Source organism: Pleurodeles waltl, chromosome 4_2 (genome assembly GCF_031143425.1).
Source record: "Pleurodeles waltl isolate 20211129_DDA chromosome 4_2, aPleWal1.hap1.20221129, whole genome shotgun sequence".
NCBI classification, from domain to species: Eukaryota; Metazoa; Chordata; class Amphibia; order Caudata; family Salamandridae; genus Pleurodeles; species Pleurodeles waltl.
The window spans coordinates 810,868,735-810,889,058 of record NC_090443.1 but is presented as its reverse complement, the minus strand read 5'-3'; the positions used below and the strand labels follow the sequence as shown (position 1 = coordinate 810,889,058).

General features: G+C 42.1%; 1 protein-coding gene across 3 annotated transcripts in view; it reads left to right on the top strand.

Moving 5' to 3' along the window:
* Positions 1-20,324, top strand: part of SGIP1 (SH3GL interacting endocytic adaptor 1) — a 933,552-nt gene that overhangs the window by 603,794 nt on the left and 309,434 nt on the right. For all 3 annotated transcript variants that reach the window (XM_069232486.1, XM_069232484.1, XM_069232485.1), the window contains exon 12: positions 2,916-2,990. In XM_069232486.1, coding sequence (XP_069088587.1) covers positions 2,916-2,990 — 75 coding nt within the window. The remainder of the gene's footprint in view (positions 1-2,915; positions 2,991-20,324) is intronic.

The window sequence follows — 20,324 nt, the reverse complement described above, 5'->3', positions numbered from 1 at the left end:
AACTCTACGATATAATGCAAAACATAGGTTATACATCTCATTATGGCTACATTGTTATTACACATTTTCATTATTTTAAGCATTCGTAATCATTTTAATATAAATTTGTATAAGTGGGTGCCATTCCCCGTGGGCACTTTTTCAGACGTGCACATTAATTTTTCTCTACAATTAGTTTCTCTATGAACTTTTGTTAATCGAAACACATAAACATTAATTAATAATTTCTAATTAGCATATCTGCTTCAACACTGACACTGGGCATCTAACAAATTTGTTGTTCATTCTTCCTCTGTATTTATGACAGGACAAAGACAATGGAATCTCTAGGTATTTTGGATGGCTGGCATGGTGTAAAGCATTACATAGACCATTATTCCCAAATAGGCACTAGTTTTAAAAAAAAAAAAAATGTTTAATATGTTTTCGTTGAGTAATTTATCTTTGTGAGGTTTGAAGGTCTTGAGCACCTACAGTGCTGGGCCTTGGTCCATATCTTCACTTTTTAAGATGCTGTGAACAGGCTAGAGAGTATTGTCTCTTCTACCTATTCCATGATGTTGGTTACACAGGCCAATTTGTAGCGCCAGGCAGCACTTTATCATGTTTGCTATGGCTGCAGTTTGCCACTGTGGTAGCTGAGCTGCTGTTTATTTAACATGTAGGCTGTGCACAGATTCTGTGGTATGGGGAAAGAATGCAACATCACCCCCCCTATATTTTGAGGTAGAAACACAAGGATAAACAAGTGCAGATTAACATGTCTCTCTTCTGCCATATTGTGCATTGCCTTTCTCCTTGAAGCTTTGTCACCTGAGAAGCAAACTCTGTTGAGGTTCCAAGACATCTTTGTTTTTTTAATTATTTAATTGTTGTTATTGTGGTCTCAGTGAGTTAATTGAGCCTAATATCTGTGTGACCAGCAGGTCAGAAGTATGAGGCTTGGCTGTGCAACTTGGATATTTATTCTTCCAAAGTTAACTCAAGCACAGGAAATCGATTACTTAATGGTGAAATGTCAAATCGGCAACAGTATGCACCCTTTAAATACACTTCAGAATTCATTAATTTAGAATATGTAGCTAGATACATCGCTTTAAAAGACCAGTACCCGAGACATACCTAGTACTAACAGAAGTGAAATAAATGTACTGTTAGTCTACGTCTGGGCTTGTATAGCTGGGTTGAACAAGCTCAGGGTTTTACTGGCCTTGTTACTGGGACAAGGAGACAGAAGTAGATGAAAGCATCTAATGTGAGATTAATAGAGGAGACGTCGTCTTAAATGCCCGGAAACAAGTGGTTGGGGGGCTACATTAACATACTGGCCATCTTTTCATTCCTCGTGAGAGGTGAATGCCTGGCCCCAGTGGGGTGCTCCTTTGCTTTCCATATGCTCAGATGGGGCATCTTGACCTATATAGCAAATTCCTTACAACTTGAAGGGAAAATTGGTATGCTGGAACTGCTTACACGGAGCAGGCAGTGTCCTGCATCTGAGAGATCTTGCTAAGACCAACGAATTGCAGCCAGGTATGCTAGCACCAGATTAGCTGAAAGATTTCTATTGGGTTATTGATGAAGGCTGCTTCTGTGGATTGCATAATGCCTGCAACTGTTCCATGCAAGTTTTGTTGGTGCGTTTGGACTTTGTTCACCTGATCTGCTAAAGGAATGACCAGATTATCAGTTGAGTGTACATTTATGTATTTAAAAGGTCTGCCAAATAAGACAGATTCTACTTCTGTGCTGCAGGTCTTCCTTGGTTACACCTACTGACCAATGATCCTTGCAGGGTGACTATTTTAAACCTGTTGGTAAGCAATACTGCATACCTAATTGGCATTGGACTAAGTTATCAGTACCCTCACATGATGATCACATTAACTCATTGCTACTTGAAGTGAAGGACAGCCTAAAACAATTGACTGAAAGATTGGCACTTATATTACAGTTAAGACTTGAAAGAACACCTAGATAAACAATGTACGCAAATTGGCATGGCTGAAAAACTCATATTGAACATGGACTATTGCCAGTAACTCCAAAGAAGAACTTCTACGTATAATATACTGGAAATGGAGGAATCCACTAACATGGAAAAACCATTGAGGTTTTAGATGAATCATTTCATCTGGGCCTTCCTGATAGAGATAACTTCTTTTCTCTGTTTATTATAAAGAGTGTGCAGGTCTGTAGCCCCCATCCACCTGTATTGGCACATATCAAGCCAATCATTGCTTGATTATTGAGTTACCAAAACACCAAATGGCTATAGGGAACTGCTACCTACCTTGTGAAGGAACTAAGCTATCCATGTTTGCAGACTTTACCTCTTTGTTCAGGAAGCTACTATTTTGTTCAAGTGGGACAGTCTGGGATGTTAAAAGAAATTGTGAGAAAGAGGAGTACAGTATGCCATTTTATACATAAATTTCAATCTAGTTGGATGTAAGGGCAAATCCCACATACATGCAACCCTTTGAGAGCTCTGAGGTTCATCAATACTAGTTTTGGCTAGAATAACACAGTTCAAATTGACATAGAAAGGAAACAGCAAATCAAATCAATGAATAAGGCATTCTGTTGCATCAAGGTGTTTTATTAACGCATCTTATATTATGGATTGTAATTGTTGAATTTTTGATATAGATCAAAGGAGCTGTGATTTTGGGTCACGGGAACACCAGTCATTCTTGCCACGCCATGAAGAAGAGTTTTTGCCAAGGCTTTTATCCTCTGTAATTTACAGACCTGCTGTCCATATGAACTATTTTATGTATTTATTGACAACATGTAATGCTGTAATTATAATTGTAAACTTAACTCATCAGTTCTTGATGTTCAAAGAAATATGTTTGTATGTACTCCTGATGCTAGTTATTTGAGTTGATACTTTGAAATATTTTTTGCAGCCCCTCCACCGCTTCCTCCTAAGAATGTTCCTGCATCACCACCAAGAACAAGCTCTCCATTAACCACTGGATTTGGTGAGTCATGAGTGTCAGCATCTGGATGCACTTGCAAGCAAACTCTACCGTCTTATCTAACAAATAGGCCTTTATATGTTTAAAGTAGTAGTAATGCACAGTCCAGTATTTGTGTACATTGTTCCTTACAATTCTTTAAGTTCATCAGTATAATATGTATGGTCAGAACAGCCAATCCTGTGAGCTTGATTATATGCATATAAACTATGCATCTAAACTATGCATCTAACATGTCTTTCAGTATTTCATTCACATATTTCAATTAGGGAGTATCTTTCGGTTGACTAATGGCCAGCGCTTCAAGATAATCGCAAGGGTTTAAGTGGTATACAGTTACATTAAATGTGAAATATTCACACATTAGGTCATAGCCTGAAAATCTGGCATGTATTTGGCCTTTTGGGGAGTGACATTGTACAGTCCTCTTTTAAATGATCTACAAAACCTGATGTGTTATTGGGTCTCACAAGAAAACACTCTAGTACTAGAGAATATGGTTTCTATTTATGTTTCACTGAAAAAAGAAAAAGAGCTAGGGTCATTTTGACTCTCACAGAAAAGAGTAAGCAGTTTAGAAATGTAAGCTGTGAGTTAAGTTGCTGGTGTTGTAGAATAGCTGTAGAAATGCTTCAGAAAGCAAAAGCTAGTTACTTGTAAATATCATCAGAATCCATAAATTGCTTCGTTGTACCAGGATGCATATAATTCACTTTTTTAACTGTTTATTAGAGTTTTACATGCCATGTTCACACACTTCACTATATTTTACACAAGTACCATGAATACTCGTATATATTCTACAGATCATTTCTTCTCATTACCTATGGCATTTAAATTTGCATTTCATACTTTCACGTTATCTTTTTGGTAAGCAACGATATTTCTCATGTGCAAATACTTTCAATATCTAATCTTCTGAATCTGGTTGGCTCTTAGCATTTGTTAATTGTTTTGATGTTACATTATCAGCCTTGGCTTTCGGGTCAATGGCAATTTCCATTCTAGCAGTAATTTTTCCATAATGTATACTAAGGTGCCTTTGCCCGCTTCCAGTGAATGTCTATCCTTCTGCATTTTGCAGTCCTATGGCTGGGAATTTGTATATATTTTGCATATTTATTTTCCCTTTTCCAACTTTTCTGATTGTTTTCAGGACCATTTTTCTGTTTCTGTCGTGAATCAATCGTTGGCACTGTAATACTTAAATTGTAACCCCCCAAAAGATTATATTGTTTTCCCATGCATCTCCCAGTATGTTTCTTCTGTTCCTAAGCTTATTTTCCTTACACTTACTCCTTTCTCTGTGTACTTTCGTTTTGTGTTTAACTCTCATTAATTTCCTTTTTCAGCTTTCTGTTGTAGTCTTGTCGCTTTAGGCTGCATAATATTTGCAAAATCAAACATTTGTGCAGTTTGCTTCTTCCAAACATTCTTGTACTAACAAAGGTTGTTTCTTGCATTTACTAAGGATTTTTATTATATATGGTTCTTCACAAATGCCTGCTTTTTCCTCTTCATGTTATCCACAATTCACATGTATGTCCCCTTTGCTCCCTCCGCTATCATAACTTCATCAGGCACCCTACTGTGCTCAGCTGCATTGGCTTCCAACTTCACTTCTGTTTAGGCTGCGTTTTCTCTCTGTTGTTTTCAAGTGTTTCTGCTCTCTAGTTCTCTTTTGTGTATGCTCCTGTTCAAACTCTTCATTCTTGTTCCCAAATCATTTTACTTTCTTTTGCTTCTTTTGCTTATTTGTGTTTTCATTTATTACTGGCTGTAAATTATCGAACAGTCTGCCAATTGTGAGATGTTCTGCTCGTTCACTTTTTATTATTAGGAAACAAGTTAAGCTTCACTGTTCATCTGCAGGTGTAAGTTGAAGTCCGTAACCTAAAATGTTCAAGAGATCTGTTTACACTCAGGTCAACATCAATAGTGCTGCCAGGCCAGTGCTTAATTTGGGCTTGTTGTTTCCGGTACTGAGCACTGGCATTTATTTTTGTGGGCCTTGGCTTATTCTTCTGCCTCAAGCACTTCCTGCGAGAAAAAGACACCAAAGACAAAGTAGAAAGCTGAAAGAGTGAGCTGAAGGGGCAGGGAGTGGCTGTAAATGGATTGAAGAGGCCCGAGATGGCTTCGGGATTACGCTTCCTCAGTATTCTGTGCTCGCACATTTAATTGCAGCAGCCACGAGTTTCAGAGGAGGACTTTGGGCACCGTCATCTTTTTATTTACAAATTAAGCACTGTGCCAGGCACAAGCAAATACTAAGAATAATGTGTCTTCTCCCATAGGCCTAAAATGTGAATGTTAGAAACTGTTCTTAAATTGAGCAAAGCATGTTGTAGTACAGTACAAACAATCTAAAAGACAAACTGCATGGGCTCACGGCTAGTCATAGGTATGTTATGAATTGAGCTCTGATACTTCCTCCACTCCTTACGTTTCTCATCATCTATAGTGAACATCCATTTCAGAAACAATTTAATCCGTTGCTTGTGCATTTACATAGAAATACATTTTTGAAAGCACTTATGTGGTGTATGCCTTGAGCTGTCCTTGTAAACATTACATGGTCAATACTAAAGGCAAACTTAGAAAGCTAATTTTGAAACACCTGTGCTCCAAAAAATATAAGTACTGTTTGTAAACACTGACCAGACACCATTGTCAAATCCATGAATAGATCATTAAAATTTATAGAATTCGAGAATTAGAACTACATGAAAAAGGTTGTGATAGACTGACTAAACTAGAACCGTGGTAATATATACTTTACAACCACATGGTCATTATCCAGATGCTGTGATGCATGTACGTTTAGAATAACTTAATCGGATAACTTAATCAGTTGTGTTATAATTAACTCTAATTACCTACTTGAGGGTATATTTATAAGGAATGGGCCCCTTGTGAAGCTGAGGAGAAAAATGTGAAAAGAAAAAAAAATATGCATAATTGGCAACATATCCCACTACCCATTTGGTTTCAGAATCAAAAGTGGAAATGGACTTTAAAAATACTTTTAATATAGAAATAAGAAAAATAATTCTTGACCCATGATTAAGTCCTTTAGAATGACATTTGTCAGGTCTTGTTTTTAAATACGATTTTGTTCTGTTTATAGCGTTGGAGTGATACTCATGTTAAAAAAAAAAAAACTGACTATTAGAAGCCTGCGCATTCCTATTCCTTTTAGTAGTTTCTATATGTTTAAATATTTTCCATTGTACATCTTGTCTTGCTACATTGTAAATATATATATATGTTCGGTGGCATGTGTAGCTGCAGATACACATGCTATGCACAGGTCCGGCCATCTAGTGTTGGGCTTGGAGTGTTACAAGTTGTTTTTCTTGGAGCCGAAAAGGAGGAGTCACTCGGTCCCGTGACTGGAAAAGACTTCTTCGAATATTACTTAACACTGTGATATTAATGTCTGTATCAGAGTGTAGAATTTCAGCCTTAAAAGATAAAGAAAACTATTCTTAGGTTTTTCCACACGCACACATACAAACATATCATCTTGTATCTGATTGTTTTTACGACTTTAGTGTGTAAGAATTAAAAATCATACTACGAGAAACCCTTAAGTCTATATTCTCACATGTTGCCAGAAAATCATTTGAGGAAGAATGCACCACCCGTCTTAGAGTTGAAGTGAAACAGCATTGTAAATTTTGGCAGGGCCCACCCTCTTTACACATACGTAGTTTTTTCACCTATTGTTTGGATTTCTATATACCTATCTTTTTTTATTAACACTTTTATTTATTGGTATTTCAAATTATACATATTTTTATTCATGATGCCGTAATGTATTAGACAGACATACCACACACTATTCCATACCATCATTGGGTGACTGCTTCATACATTATAATACCACAAACTCTGGTTGGTACTAATCTATATTCAAACGTGGTAGTCCGTAATGCAGGCGTCTTAGGAGCCGCAGATTCATAGTGGCATGCTTGTGAGACAGGGAGTCAGTTTCCACCAGTTGCATCCCTTTAAACCCGTATAACAGCCCTCCCCCAGTACAAAAGATAACAAACTAACCAAATAACTTGCCTAGATGTGTCAAACCTGACTGTACGGTGTGCGGGTGCAATCGCCAGGCTGCGGTGCCGTGCGTTCCCCAATGTATCCCCCCACCAATCTGTGACGAGTAGACCCACATGGAGGGCTGGGTGGCGCAAGGGGGCTTGCAAAGGGGGTCCTTACCAGGTGTGTGCCGGACCAGGAATCCCTCCCCATGTAGTCTCTCCATCCAGTGTGTGCTTATCATACCTCTAACCCTCATTGATTGGAGGCCCGACAGAGTCCTCATCTGTGGCCGCATCTAGGGTTTCCCAAGCGTCCACCACCTCTCCCCACAGAGGGGCTAGCCGTCTGTGCTTCCGTCCTCTCATCTCTCTCTAGTGCCCTTTCCTCTGCCCTCGCCCAGTGTGTCATGTCTGCTACCCATGTGTCCAGTCTAGGCCCATTTTTATTTTTCCAGGCCATCACCACTCTCTTGCGCGCTAACACCAATGCCAGGTCGGCAAACCTGTTCAACCCCACCTTTTTGAAGAAGGCCTGTCATAAGACCCAATAAGCATACAGGCCCGTCTAATGCATCGTTAAGCCCTGAAAGGACCCTCCAGTAGTTTCTTAGTGTTGGGCATTCCCTGGTCATGCGACATCGATAAAGTGCCAACAGGGACATTGCCCCAACATCACTCCATATATTCGGTTAATTCTGTGTGGAGTGATGTAGGTCCTATGGATCCAGTTGCACTGTATGTACTTCAGGTGTGTATTTCGTGAAAACTTGTGTGCATGTGCTAGGGTCCTAGCCCATGCGGCGTCTGTCATGGTTCTGCCTGTATCTGTATCCCACTTTTGTCTCAGTCCTCCCAGCAACCACTCAGTCATCCCATTCAGTTCTCAGTAAATCCACGTGATCAAGTGAGATTCTCCCCCCCCCCCCCCCTAGTAGTCTGCATGGTCTGGAGGACTTCAGCCATGGGGTACTCCTTACTTCTATCACCCCACAGATCTTTCAGAGCTCATATAAGGGCCTCGTATGTTAAGAATTGGCCGGCGGGGTAGGCATGTCTGTTCCATTAAATCCCCAAAAGTTATCCGCATCCCTCCTTGGTAGCAGTCTCCATAGTCTTCACCCCCACCTCTGTCCAGACTTTTAGCTGTCCAGGGGTAAAGGAGGAACATGGTTCGCAGTGCGACAGTTTGATTAGGGGCAGGGCTGGGGCATAGGGGGCAGTTGTGCGCATTCTCTTAAGGGCTCTAGGCCAGGCGACCAAGGCTGTGGACACCGATATGTTTGGTCTGGGGGATACCTGCCTTCCACAAAGTAGCCGGACCAGGAATCCCTCCCCATGTAGTCTCTCCATCCAGGGTGATTGCTGATAATTTCAACCCATTGAGCCTCCAAACCGGCCACTGAAGTTGGGTCACCAGGTAATACAGATCAAAGTCAGGTACTCTGAGTCCCCCCTTTGTGGGGGGGGGCAGGCAGAGCGTTGCCAGTGCCACCCGATGACGCCCCCATCCCACACTAACTCTTGTAGGAGTGCATCCAGGGTTCGAAACCATAATGCTGGAATAGCCAATGGCAGATTAGCAAAGTAGTAAAGGAGTTTGCGGAGCATAATCATCTTGGAAAGTGTGACCCGTGCCATGGTGGAAGTCTTAACGTGCACCAGAAAGCCACTGTGGCCCTCAGTGCGCGGCATACTCCACCCACATTGCCTTATCACTGGTCTCTCAAGTCATGATAGATCAGGATTCCCAGATATCGAAACGTTCAGGGGGCCCAGAGTACATCTTCTGGGCTAGAGAGTGGGCATGACACCCCTTCGATCATCGGAAAAACACTAATTTTCAGTCTGTTGAGCCGTAGGCCTGAGTGTCTGCCAAAGTCCTACAGTATCTGGAGCAACACGGCATACCCATTCCGTAAGTAGATAAGGGTGTCTGTGTAAAGGGAGATAATGTTTGGGACACCTCATCTGAGCACACCCCACTCCTGGCCTATGGCCCTGAAACTCTCTGCTAGTGGTTCTATAGCTATGGCACATAGTAAAGGTGAGAGTGGTTAACCCTGTCTAGTCCCCCTGTAGATCTCATAACTGCTTGAAATTGTCCACCCGGTCTTTACTCTTGCTGTGGGGTGGGTGTAAAGTAAATTGACCCAACTCACCCATCATGCCCCAACCCCATTTGCAGCATCACAGCCTCAAGGTAGTCCCATAGCACTGTGTCAAAGGTATTTTCTAGGTCCACAAACACTATCACTGCTGCTGGGTCTGGCAGGTATAAGTCGTCGTAAAGTAATGAGTATAGCAGCCGTAAGTTTTGTGATGTATTACGTGCTGGTATAAACCCATTCTGATCTTCATGGATGAGGGTCTGCACATGCGGAAGCAATCTATTAGCAAGCGCATTACTGAGCACCTTAGTCAGTGTTGAGCATAGCGAGTGGACGAAAGTCACCGGCTGTCGCCACAGCCCGCTTACGCTTGGTGAGGGGTGTCACCAGGGCTTCCCAGATGGAGGGTGGCAATTCTCCCTTCTCATAGGCTTCTATAAACATCTCAAGTCTTGGCGACAGGGCTCCCATGAACCTTTGGTAAAATTCTGGCAGGAGACCATCAGTTCCTGGGGTTTTCCCCGTCGCCAGTACTTTGATGGCAGCCTTCACCTCTTGGGCGTCCACTGGCGCCCCAAGATTTTCGCTATGCGGCTCAGTAAGTGTTCTCAAGTTCAGGCCCTCCAGGTGATTTTGTAGTGAGCCCGTGTCCGTCGCTGAGTTATATAGGGCAGTGTAGTAAGATCTAAACTCGTCATTAATATATATTAAAATACAGAGTCTCATCTCTAGACGTCAAGTGAGTGATCGGTGTGCCCCTGCCTCCGGTTTGATCAGCAGGCCAATAACCTTCCCGTCCTCCCCTCTTCTTCGTGCACCCTGCTTGTGTATGCTTTATAATCATGGCACCAAAGGTGCTCTATTGCAATGCTGTGGGCTTCTCGTGTTTCTAAGACCTGTCGGGGGGCCTCCGGGTCAACACCCATCACTGATTCTCACCTACGCAGGTCTGTCTCCAAACGGATAAGGTCAGTTTCAAGATCCTTCCGGATCCCCACTGTTTGTCCCAGCCAGTGGCCCCTAACTACCACCTTCAAGGCCTCCCACTCCGTTCTCCTGGTAGAGGCTGTTCCCGAGTTCAGTGTGAGGTATTCCATCAGGTTGCTAATGCATTCTGGAAGACCTCGTCTTCCATGGCTTTAGGATATAGGTGCCTTGTCGGGATTGGTGGGCGATTCTCCAATGTCTACATAGTCCGTATCAGCGGGTTATAGTCGGACAGCGTGCAGTCCAGATATTCAGTGTCCCTCCACCAAAACATAGCGACTCTCTTTGTCAGCTTCTACTGAAGTAGCCTCAAAGGGCACTCCTGCCCACACCTACACCAGTGCTCCCCGAGCATACGTGGAATAGGTGGTGGCAAACATTTGCCCTGCCAAAGTTTGTGAATGCAGTCGGCCTAGATCTTAGTGAGGTGGGATTTCCGGTAGCATAGCAATGTGGACCCCTCTCCTTTTCATATGTTAGGATTGTATGTTGCTTTGATGTGGTGTCCATCTCCAGTACTTTCAGGAAATCAGTTTAAAGATAGTTGTTTTACATATGTTCACGGTGTTTCTTGTCCTGCATTCCTGTCCCTCTCCCTACATCCCCCTGTGCACCCTGCAGTGCCAGCCCCCCACACCAATTACCTACTTGGGCATCAACAATAACAATCAAACCTGAACTCCCCATCTCCAGAGCAGTTCAGCAACGTCCGACCGCCTAAACTAGTGAAGTTAATCTATGGCATTCCATCATCGACACCCTTCCGGAGCAGTCCGAGGGCGAGTGAGGGAGTGAGATAGACTTGGGTCTACAGTAGAACATTGTTTTTTGCCCAGACCAGCGCAGGTCCATGTTTGAGCTGCCGCTCCTGGTTAAAAGTCATTTGCAGAATTGAGAGGTGCCACCTACCAAATAAGGACTTCTGCTGTTTGGGATGTCACATGGGGGAGTTCTTCAAGCACGCTAGCTACCGATTCAAGGTTGGACGAACAAGGCAGAGTCAGACATTCAAATCCCAGACAGCTCATTCTGGCTCCTGAGATCCTAGAGTTTGTTTAGCTACCTTCGGATTTCATGAACGTTTTCAAATATGCAATATGACCTACCACTAGGGTATGTTATGCAGCTAAGTGGAACAAATGTGTCCACTACAGTAGTACATAGCACATTGATCCCCTAAATCCCACAGTACAAAACCTGGTATGCTACCTTCTAAACTTAATAAAAGCAGAGCTAGCTTACATGTATATATATATATATATGACTGCTCTTAGCAGCTATTGCTGCATATCTGGAGAACATGAACAACAAACACTCCTCAGAATCCCTGTTGTTAAAACATTCATGGAAGGTCTAAAGAGGGTAATACCTCCAAAGCCATGGTAACTAGCCAGACTTCTTGTCCTCCTTTTGAGTATTTACACTCATGCCCACTTCAGTTTCTTTCCTAAACAGTTGCTTTCTTGATAGCAATACCTACTTTAAGAAGAGGCAGTGAAATGCATGACCTGACTTGAAGAACCTTTGTCAGGTTCGCCAAGATAGGGCAGTCCTTTGAACTAAACCTAAATTCTTGCCATAACTAGTGTCCTCTTTTCAATTGAACCAAGCTATTGAATTACCCGTTTTTCCCCGGACTAGACTCTGTAGTGGAAAGAGATCTTCATACACTAGTTGTGAAAAGAACACTAAGATATTACATTGAAAGTACTAAATACTTCAGTAAAACATGACAATTGTTTGTTGCCTTCTTAAAACTAAGGAAAGGACTCTCTAGATCCAAGGCACTAATGGATTTTGAGTGGCAGATTCGCCTGCGGTGTGGGAGACTAAGTCTAACCCACTGCGGGTGACACCTGTCGCTCCAATCCGGGTTTTGCTCAGTGCCTTATTGTCTACCCAAGGATATGGATGACTGGGCAGCCGAGCGCATGACATACTTGGCTTCTCAGGGAAGTCGTGGTCACTCAGGTCTCATCCGTTTCTCTCATTTACAATTCAGTCTCATATATAAATGACAAACAGAAGCAGTATATGTTTTAATAATGAGTTTAATAAAATGACTGCATCTTAGATAGCAAAGCGTGAGCTGCAATAACCAGGACGACACAGCATGTCAGTATTAGAATTGTGACCAGAAGAGTGAAGCATAAAACAACGCTATCATATTGCCACTATAATCAATGGACTAGCCCGAGGCTATGATAGAGCACAGCATATTAAGCTCTAATTCTGCCCTTCAGGTTCCCCTGGGAAGACATCAACCCCCATATCTGAGCAAAGGCCTGCGGTCTGCGTTAGCATCTGTAGCAAAGCAATCAGCACACAGTCGTGGTTCCCTGGCTGGAATCTCCCTCTAACGTGTAAGGGACAAGGAAGTGTTTTTATAACAACACAGCTAATGTTCTGAGAAAATGCCCCTACGTAAGGATGTGTATTTTCTACGAATGTTGGAGACTAAACTTTTACCACGTTCACCAGCAATGTACCGTGCTCCAGCCTTGGAAGAAGCACAGAGTGATCAAGAATGTCTTGTTTGAGAACAGAGTGCTGGCCTAGGCAAAAACAGATAAACGGAAAATAAAACAAGACCGTAAAATGGTTATTGTAACAATAATAAGACGAAGCTGAATAAAATATATCTAGGTTAAAGTGCACAGCGGCCTAGTGTGTCAAAATAACATGCATGGAGCTATAACTAAAATGGCTACACAACACCCTCCCCTTGTCAGTTGAAGATGGTTCAAAGCCAAAGATATATAAAATAAAATTGCTAAAAAGCTCAACTTAAGATATATATATATATATATATATATATATATATATATATATATATATATATATATATATAAAAGCAATGTCAATGATGACAAGTCGAAGGGACACGTGAGCATATAAAGTGACAATTTACAACATGAGCATGTGGCATAAAACCGAATCTAAAAAAAACAGAGTCAATTTTGAAATGTTCCAGTCGATTCTGGGACCATAGAGGACAGGAGATCTTCCACTTCGGCCGGTGTTAAAGTTGGAAAGTCATCGCCAAGAAGGATCAAGGAGCAGTTGTGTTCCATAGCCTCAGCCAAGGCGGCATTCCGTGGTGTGCCCAGTGATGAGTCGTGAGCTACATCCTCCCGGAAGGGCAACTCATAAGTAGCTTCTTTTTGTAAACGCAACTTCAGTGCGCATGTCCGGTAATGAACCCTCAGCGAGAACATCAACAGATCAGCGTCCAATGTAGGCAAGCACTGCGTCGAAAGGCAGACTTCCAGTGCATGTTCGAAAGAGCAAGAGAGGCACCGAAACACGGGCTGCACACAATGCAAAACCAGTCTGAATGACAAAGACCAGCCACACTCCAATTGCTCCAGGAGTGTTGGTCCAAAATACTGCATCATGCGTTCACGACACAGCTGTGCTGATGGGAGCACCTTCATTCCTCCTTGTTGCAGCGGGACAGCCATTGCGCATAAAAAATAGCAACAGCAAGATGCCAGCTAATAAAGCCAAAGTTATAGGAAATCCCCCAAAAATACTAGAGAAGATTGAGTGGATTGCTGATGGTATTAAACCGAATATGGAGGAGAAGGTGTGAATGAAACCAGAACCAACAGCTTAAAAAAAATGTGCAATTCCAGTTGTACTGGACGCCCTAAATTTTCGTCCCACAAGTTCACCAAAGGTGTCTCGGAAAGTTTGTATTTAAAAGGGATTGTATTTCTGCTGACGAACTTGCCACCTGAAGTGCGTAGGTCTCACTTGCAAATGTAAGGGTCACATGCTTTTGAAATAAAGCCTTGAGTCTGCTCAACTTGTCAAAATTCACATTTAAGTAGCAGTGTGAGGCCAAATGTCAGCTACCTCTTCAATTTTAGTTGGGAAAAAGTACGTTCCCGCAGCATGTAACGACCTTAGAGACTGAAACAACGTAAACTATTCCGGCTCACATACCACAACAGTCTTCACCATTGAGGAGGACGAAGCTGTCGTTTGTAAGCACCTGGAACGCAGGTCTAATCAAGGGGGCTGGAACTCCCTTCAGATAACAAGCTAAGTTTGCTGCAGAAGCATTACACACCCCATGCAAGGATAGCTGTTTACAAACCATTGAATGGCTGACTGAAGTCTTGCATTCACTACCGCTAAGAAAGACTTCTTTCATGCCACTGAGACATTTGTATGAGAAGGGAAGCTCCCACACCTCCTGGATGTAACTATCTCCCAGCCTTTCATATGTGCCTACCAGAATGTGTTTTAAACAGGAGGTGAATTGAAGTGTAGAAATAGGCAGATTGATGACCCCGTGTATTAGCCACTCAGCAGATGGTATTTCATCCACAGTAAAAGGCAACTTTTCTAATTTCTCAATATTAATCATGACATAAGTTGCTTCCTTCTTAGCCATTAGTTGTTGTTGTCGCGTTAAATTAAAGGAAGAAAATATCTCCCTCGCTCTGACATGCTGCCAGGAAACGCGACCCGCCTTTAATGTTTGAAGTGTCCAACCCAACTGCATAATGGACCTTAGCTGACTTTGTCCATGATATAAGGAAGACATATCTGTTTGTATGATGTCTATAGCAGAAGAAACAATGTTATTTAAAGTATATATCCGGTCGGACAAAGTATTAATCCCATTATCCACAACAACTAATGCCTTTTTCAAATTTTCCTGGTCTATTTGCCTTAACTGGGCAGCTGCTTCTTGTTGGGAAAGCTTCCAAATGTCATTATATACTTCATATAAGAAACACTTCCTACAGTGTTTTCTGGGGCCTAACAGGAAATCCTGTAAATCAGTGTTATTAGACAGGAGACTGAGGTGTTCTCTAGCCGCATCTAGTGAGGAAGTTATTAACCACTGCTGGCGTAATTTCCCTACACTATATGTTGTAACTATACCCGCATGTTTGGATGATATATAGAGAGGGTCCGGCCTACTAGTTCTAAAACCCCCCAAGGAGTTGATAAAATGTTGGTGACACCTATTGGTATCTATTGGCTACAATAACAACCCGCCAGGACATGTCAGTGAAACATTAAATGTACCGTTCTGGACCCATTCGTCGAGCTGATCTTCAGTTGCATTTGGATATTTTTGCCATTTATAAAATTTTGCAGGGGCAGGTATACTGGGCATGTTTAATTCCTTAACTTTAGCTAAGCCTAAACAACTTGTTTGTTTTACTGTTTCATTTAAGACTACCATTTGTACAGGTATGGGACATGCTCTAAATAAAGCTTCCTTTCCCCTAATTTGCCAATGTCTAGTTCCCCATGTACTTTTCAGATCGATCGACTTCAGCCAATATTCATAGCCTTCTATAGACAACCGGGAAACAAAGGATTCCGAATATATACATTTCGTATTCGTCAATAGTATATGTATATCTTTAGTAGGTGGTACTTTAAAATATTATGACTCAGCATTTTTTACATTGTGCCCAGAAAAATATGTAAACTTTTCAGAATATGTTTTAGAACTGCCTTGTGGTGGAGTCGGACAATGTTCTCATTGTGTATAATGAAAAACAGTTTTGGGGCTGCTCATTCTATGTATGAAATGGTGCCCATAATAATTATAGCAAAACATATCAACATAATTGTCTTTATATTAATAAATATCTTCATTTTCAAATACAGGATAATACTGCAATTCAGTCATCATAGAATCAACTGTTTTTACATCCCTATCATCAGAAACAATGGCTGGTATTATTATATCGTTCATTGATAGTTTGAACACATATGGTATTAGAATGACTTCCGTGGGACCATAAATGTCAAATATTACTTTGTTCCAAACAATCACCAATTCAACTGTTGATTTTTCAGGGAGAAAATGACCACAAAACCAATCCAAAGTAGGAAGGTAGGACAGTCAAAGAAAGCCATAGATAGTTCCATGGAAAAATAAAATATGTTTTTTTAAGCCAGTTCGTTAGCTTACGTGCTTTTGACAGTTCAGGTGTCGAAGAGGCGAATGAGTCTGAGACGTCATCACTGAAGTCGGCAACATTTCCAGAAGCAGTACGTGCAAAAGCTGGAGCCGTGGTCATTGGTGGAGTTGGTGTTTCCTGTGGTGGTACACAATAAATAGCACCATCCGTTTGCGTTGGAGTTGAGTCAAATCAGTCAATTATTTCTGTATTGTTTGATGTTAGTGGAACCAATTCAAGATCATTTTCCACCCTCCCCAAGCTCGGAGAGCTGTTAACAACTTGTTGAGGGACTTCTTGACCAGTAGTGATAGGGATTTGAGAACTACTCGATGTTCCTTTTGGTCTGCTGTCTAGGATCAGCCACATGGTTTGACATTGTTGATGGAGACAAAACGATTTTCTTTGGCACCTGTCAACGGTGGTAGAATTACAGTTCTGGTACTGTGTATCCCCAATACTGAAACTGGTGCTCGATACGAAGGACCAAATTCCTTTTTCACAGTGACCTTTTCACGTACAAGATCCCCGAATCTGGGAATCCAGCCGGTAGGTGTTACAGGCACATCCTTAATTCCTGTGGAGGCAGTACAGATAAAAGAATTATCGTCACGGAACTGTTGCAATTCCTCTAAGACAGTGACACGTTCATTTATGTCAAAAGGTGTTTCTGCTGTCTCCACGCCAGGACCATCAAGATCCAGAACATACATTTGAGTTCCGAACAGGCACTCATATGAAGTACGACCCCCCCCCCCCCCCAGGGACCTAGGCAGATTATTAAGTTTTCTCTGGACTCCATACAGGTGATTAAGCCAACTACGACCCGTACCTAAGACTCTGGCTGTTAAGGATTGCTTTAAATCATGGTTTAATCGCTCCACAACACTATTTCCCTCGGGATGAAATGGAGACGAGTACTGGAGTTGGACCCCCAACAAAGCCATGGTGTCCCTGAATGCTCTTGAGGTGAAATCAGGGCCCTGGTCCGAGTGGAAAGCTGCAACCGCATATGTACAGATAAAGACTCACAAATCTTTAATAACAGTCCGAGCATCAGCCAAGTGTTATGGCCACACCCATAAAAATCTGGAGCATGAATCAACAGTGACTAATATATATTTGAATGCACTATCCGGTGTTAGGGGACCGCAGTGGTCCAAGTACACACATTGTAATGGTTTGTTTTAAATCAAGAGGGGTGTCTGCGGCGGGCGTTTGGCAGTGGAAACTTTAATTTGTTGGCAGTTGTCACAGCAAAGGACATACTGCTTGGTCTCTTTGTAGAGGCTGGGCCACCAATAACGGGCTTGTAAGATTGAACTTGTAGCCGCCACACCAGCATGGGCAGATGCCGCCCCTTCGTGCGCTGCTTTAATCAACCCTGGTCTTATGTCTTTGTTGGGAATATCTCTCATGCCTACACCTGGTATCCTAACTTCAATGTTCAGGCGATCTCCCATTCAGTAGGAATATTTAGCCGGAAATGTTTTAGGATAGGGCATACCATCAGCCATAGATTTCACGGCAGCCCATATGTCTGCACCTGGTTTTGTACTTAAACGTGTTACTGCAGCTACAGCAGCCATAGCTACTGCTGACTTTGCAGCTTCATCAGCCAATGTATTTCCAGCGGCGTGTATCCCAACGCGCTGGTGTCCCAAGTGTATGTACAACATGGACATTTGGTAGCGTCTCTTTTTAGATCTGCTACTTTCCCCCACAGAAGACTGTGTTTAATGGTGTTGCCTTTGGAATCTCTGAAGCCATTCTGGCGCCAGTAATACAGATAATCATTAAAGGACTGGACACAATCAGCGTAAGCTGTGTAGGATCTGTATGTTCCAGTGCCATCAACAGCGCTTTTAGCTCTGCCAATTGCGCTTTGCAATCCCCTAGGGTTTGCGTAAAGGTATTGAGGGGGCAAAATGTATTGTCCTCCATGTAGCCGCTTACGACAGCGCAAGCAGCAGAATATTGGTGTTTTGAGCCAAATGCAGGTTGTGCTGAGCCATCAGTGTACATGATTCTATGATATTGTTCAATAGGCAATGTATTTGCTGGAACTGGGTATTCTAGTTCATACTGAAAAAATTCTTGAGTTTGTAATTTTGGGTCAAAAATGTAGTCTACCTCAGTGGCTGCCAAAGACGTAGCCCATTGCATGGATGCATGGAGCGTGGATGTAATTCTTTTGCGTTTGGAACGCTGGCTTTTGTCACAGCCTCCTGGGCTGGGATCGGAGAAACAACAATAATGCATTTTCCTTGGGCAAGAGGTCGTTCTTTAATGACAGCCATCTGTACAGCAGTGAGAATTTTCTCAGTGGGAGCAAAGCGTTGTTCTGTCGCTGAATATAAGTGTGATTTGTGTGCAATCAGGACTGTCTCACCTTCATTAAATGTCACATAGGTGAAACCAATGGCATTAGCTATTACTCTGATGACCAAATGTGTTTTGTTGTCCCTCGTGTGTAAATGTTGTGCTGCAAGCATGTCTGTGGGCAATTCTCTAAGAATGCGTGTAAGTTCAATTGTCCAGAATTTGCTTGAAAAGTCAGGACGTATCAGATCATATAAAGGTTTTATGCGTGTAGCATAATCTGGAATGTAAGTTCTGCCAAAATTTAGGAAACCCAATAGAGATTCGAGATTTTTAATCGTATTCAGGGGTTGTAACTGTGCGCATTTTTCTAAGAATTGTGGAGCTAGGCTCTTCCCTTCACAGCTCATATCCCAGAAACAGGACGCTGAGGAAGGCGATTTTTGTTTTTTTTAAATTGAATTTGTAGCCAAATTCGGCAAATCCTACAACAGTGCGGGATACCCGTCTTAAATGTTGTAGCAGTTCATCATCCGTAAGATAGATATCATCTACTTAGAACAATGCTTCAGGATCAATCTCGTGCATAATTGCTGTCACGCGAGCTGTGACCAGTCCTGGGCTGTTCTTATACCCCTGAGGTAAACAGATTGTTTTCTGCGAGCCTAGTGCACTGAAACATATTAAGTCTCTACTCTCAGGCACAATATTCTGGCAGAAAAAAACCATTGGAAATGTCCAGTGTTGTTTTTTATTTTTTACGCACTATATTGTTCAATAGGTCTGTGCTTTGTGAGTTTTGTATAGCATAAGTGCATGTATGACTGTTTAAGTGTATGTAGTCTAAGACTATTCTATATGAATGGTCTGGTTTAGCTACTGGGAACAATGGATTATTCATTGGGAAAACACAGGGTTCAAACACGCCTTGGTACTCTAACTGTGTGACTGTTCTCTCACAGGTGCTTTTGCTTCATGTTTTATTAGATACTGAGGTTGGGGTTGAGGTTCATTTTTGATTGGAATTACATGGTAGGGGGATTCTTTAACCCATCCTACGTGATTTCGGTATAACGCAGGTGCCTGTGACATAGCCCAATCAGTGGCATAGGATTCAGCGAGTTCCTCTGGAACAATGGGCGAGAAAGAAGGCTTAATGACGTCTTCTCCATAAGGGCAGGTACGGACAAATTCAGGTGGCCAATCTTGTTCGCCCAACAAAACATCATATATGTTTACTACGTGATCCCAAAACATTGCATCTATTATGCGCTCTATGTCTCCTTCTAACTGTAGCGTTACTTTATACACCCTATCAGACGTGGAGACACGCATGTCCGCAGTTTCTACTTGTGTAAAGTCATCAGTTGCTTTCACCTCCAGATGCTCTAGAAGACTCCGGCGAACTATTGGGACCTCTGCCGCACTGTCTAGCAGTGCTAGTTCCCACTTCTTGTTCTTCAAGAGGACCCTCTTCCTGAGTGGCATGTCGAACTGCAACTGCTGCCACTTTTTCTTTATGAATTGGGGTTTTTGTTGGGTGGGTTTCTCTTCCTTTTTAACAGAAACCTCCGATGAGCGTTGTGATTCCTGTCTCGGTTTCACCTACTCTGTTCTTCGCTCTGATCGCCCACTTCTCTCCTTTCATTTTTCCGATGACTCCTAAAAGGAGCGAGATTGGCGTGTTTCAGTATATTGATATCTATCATGCATTTTTATATTATCTCTATTTGTGAGATTATATCTATTTTGTGGGGTCTCCATTCGTGGAGATTCTCCCCTCTCTTTTTTAGGAGCTTTTTTTTTTTTTTTATCCCAGCGTTTCTTATTACCCTCTGGAGTTTGCTTGGGAAAATCTTTATTAGAATTGCCCTGAAAGTGTGATTTAGATGGTCTGGCCCCCAAACTGTCTCGACCAACGCTAGAATA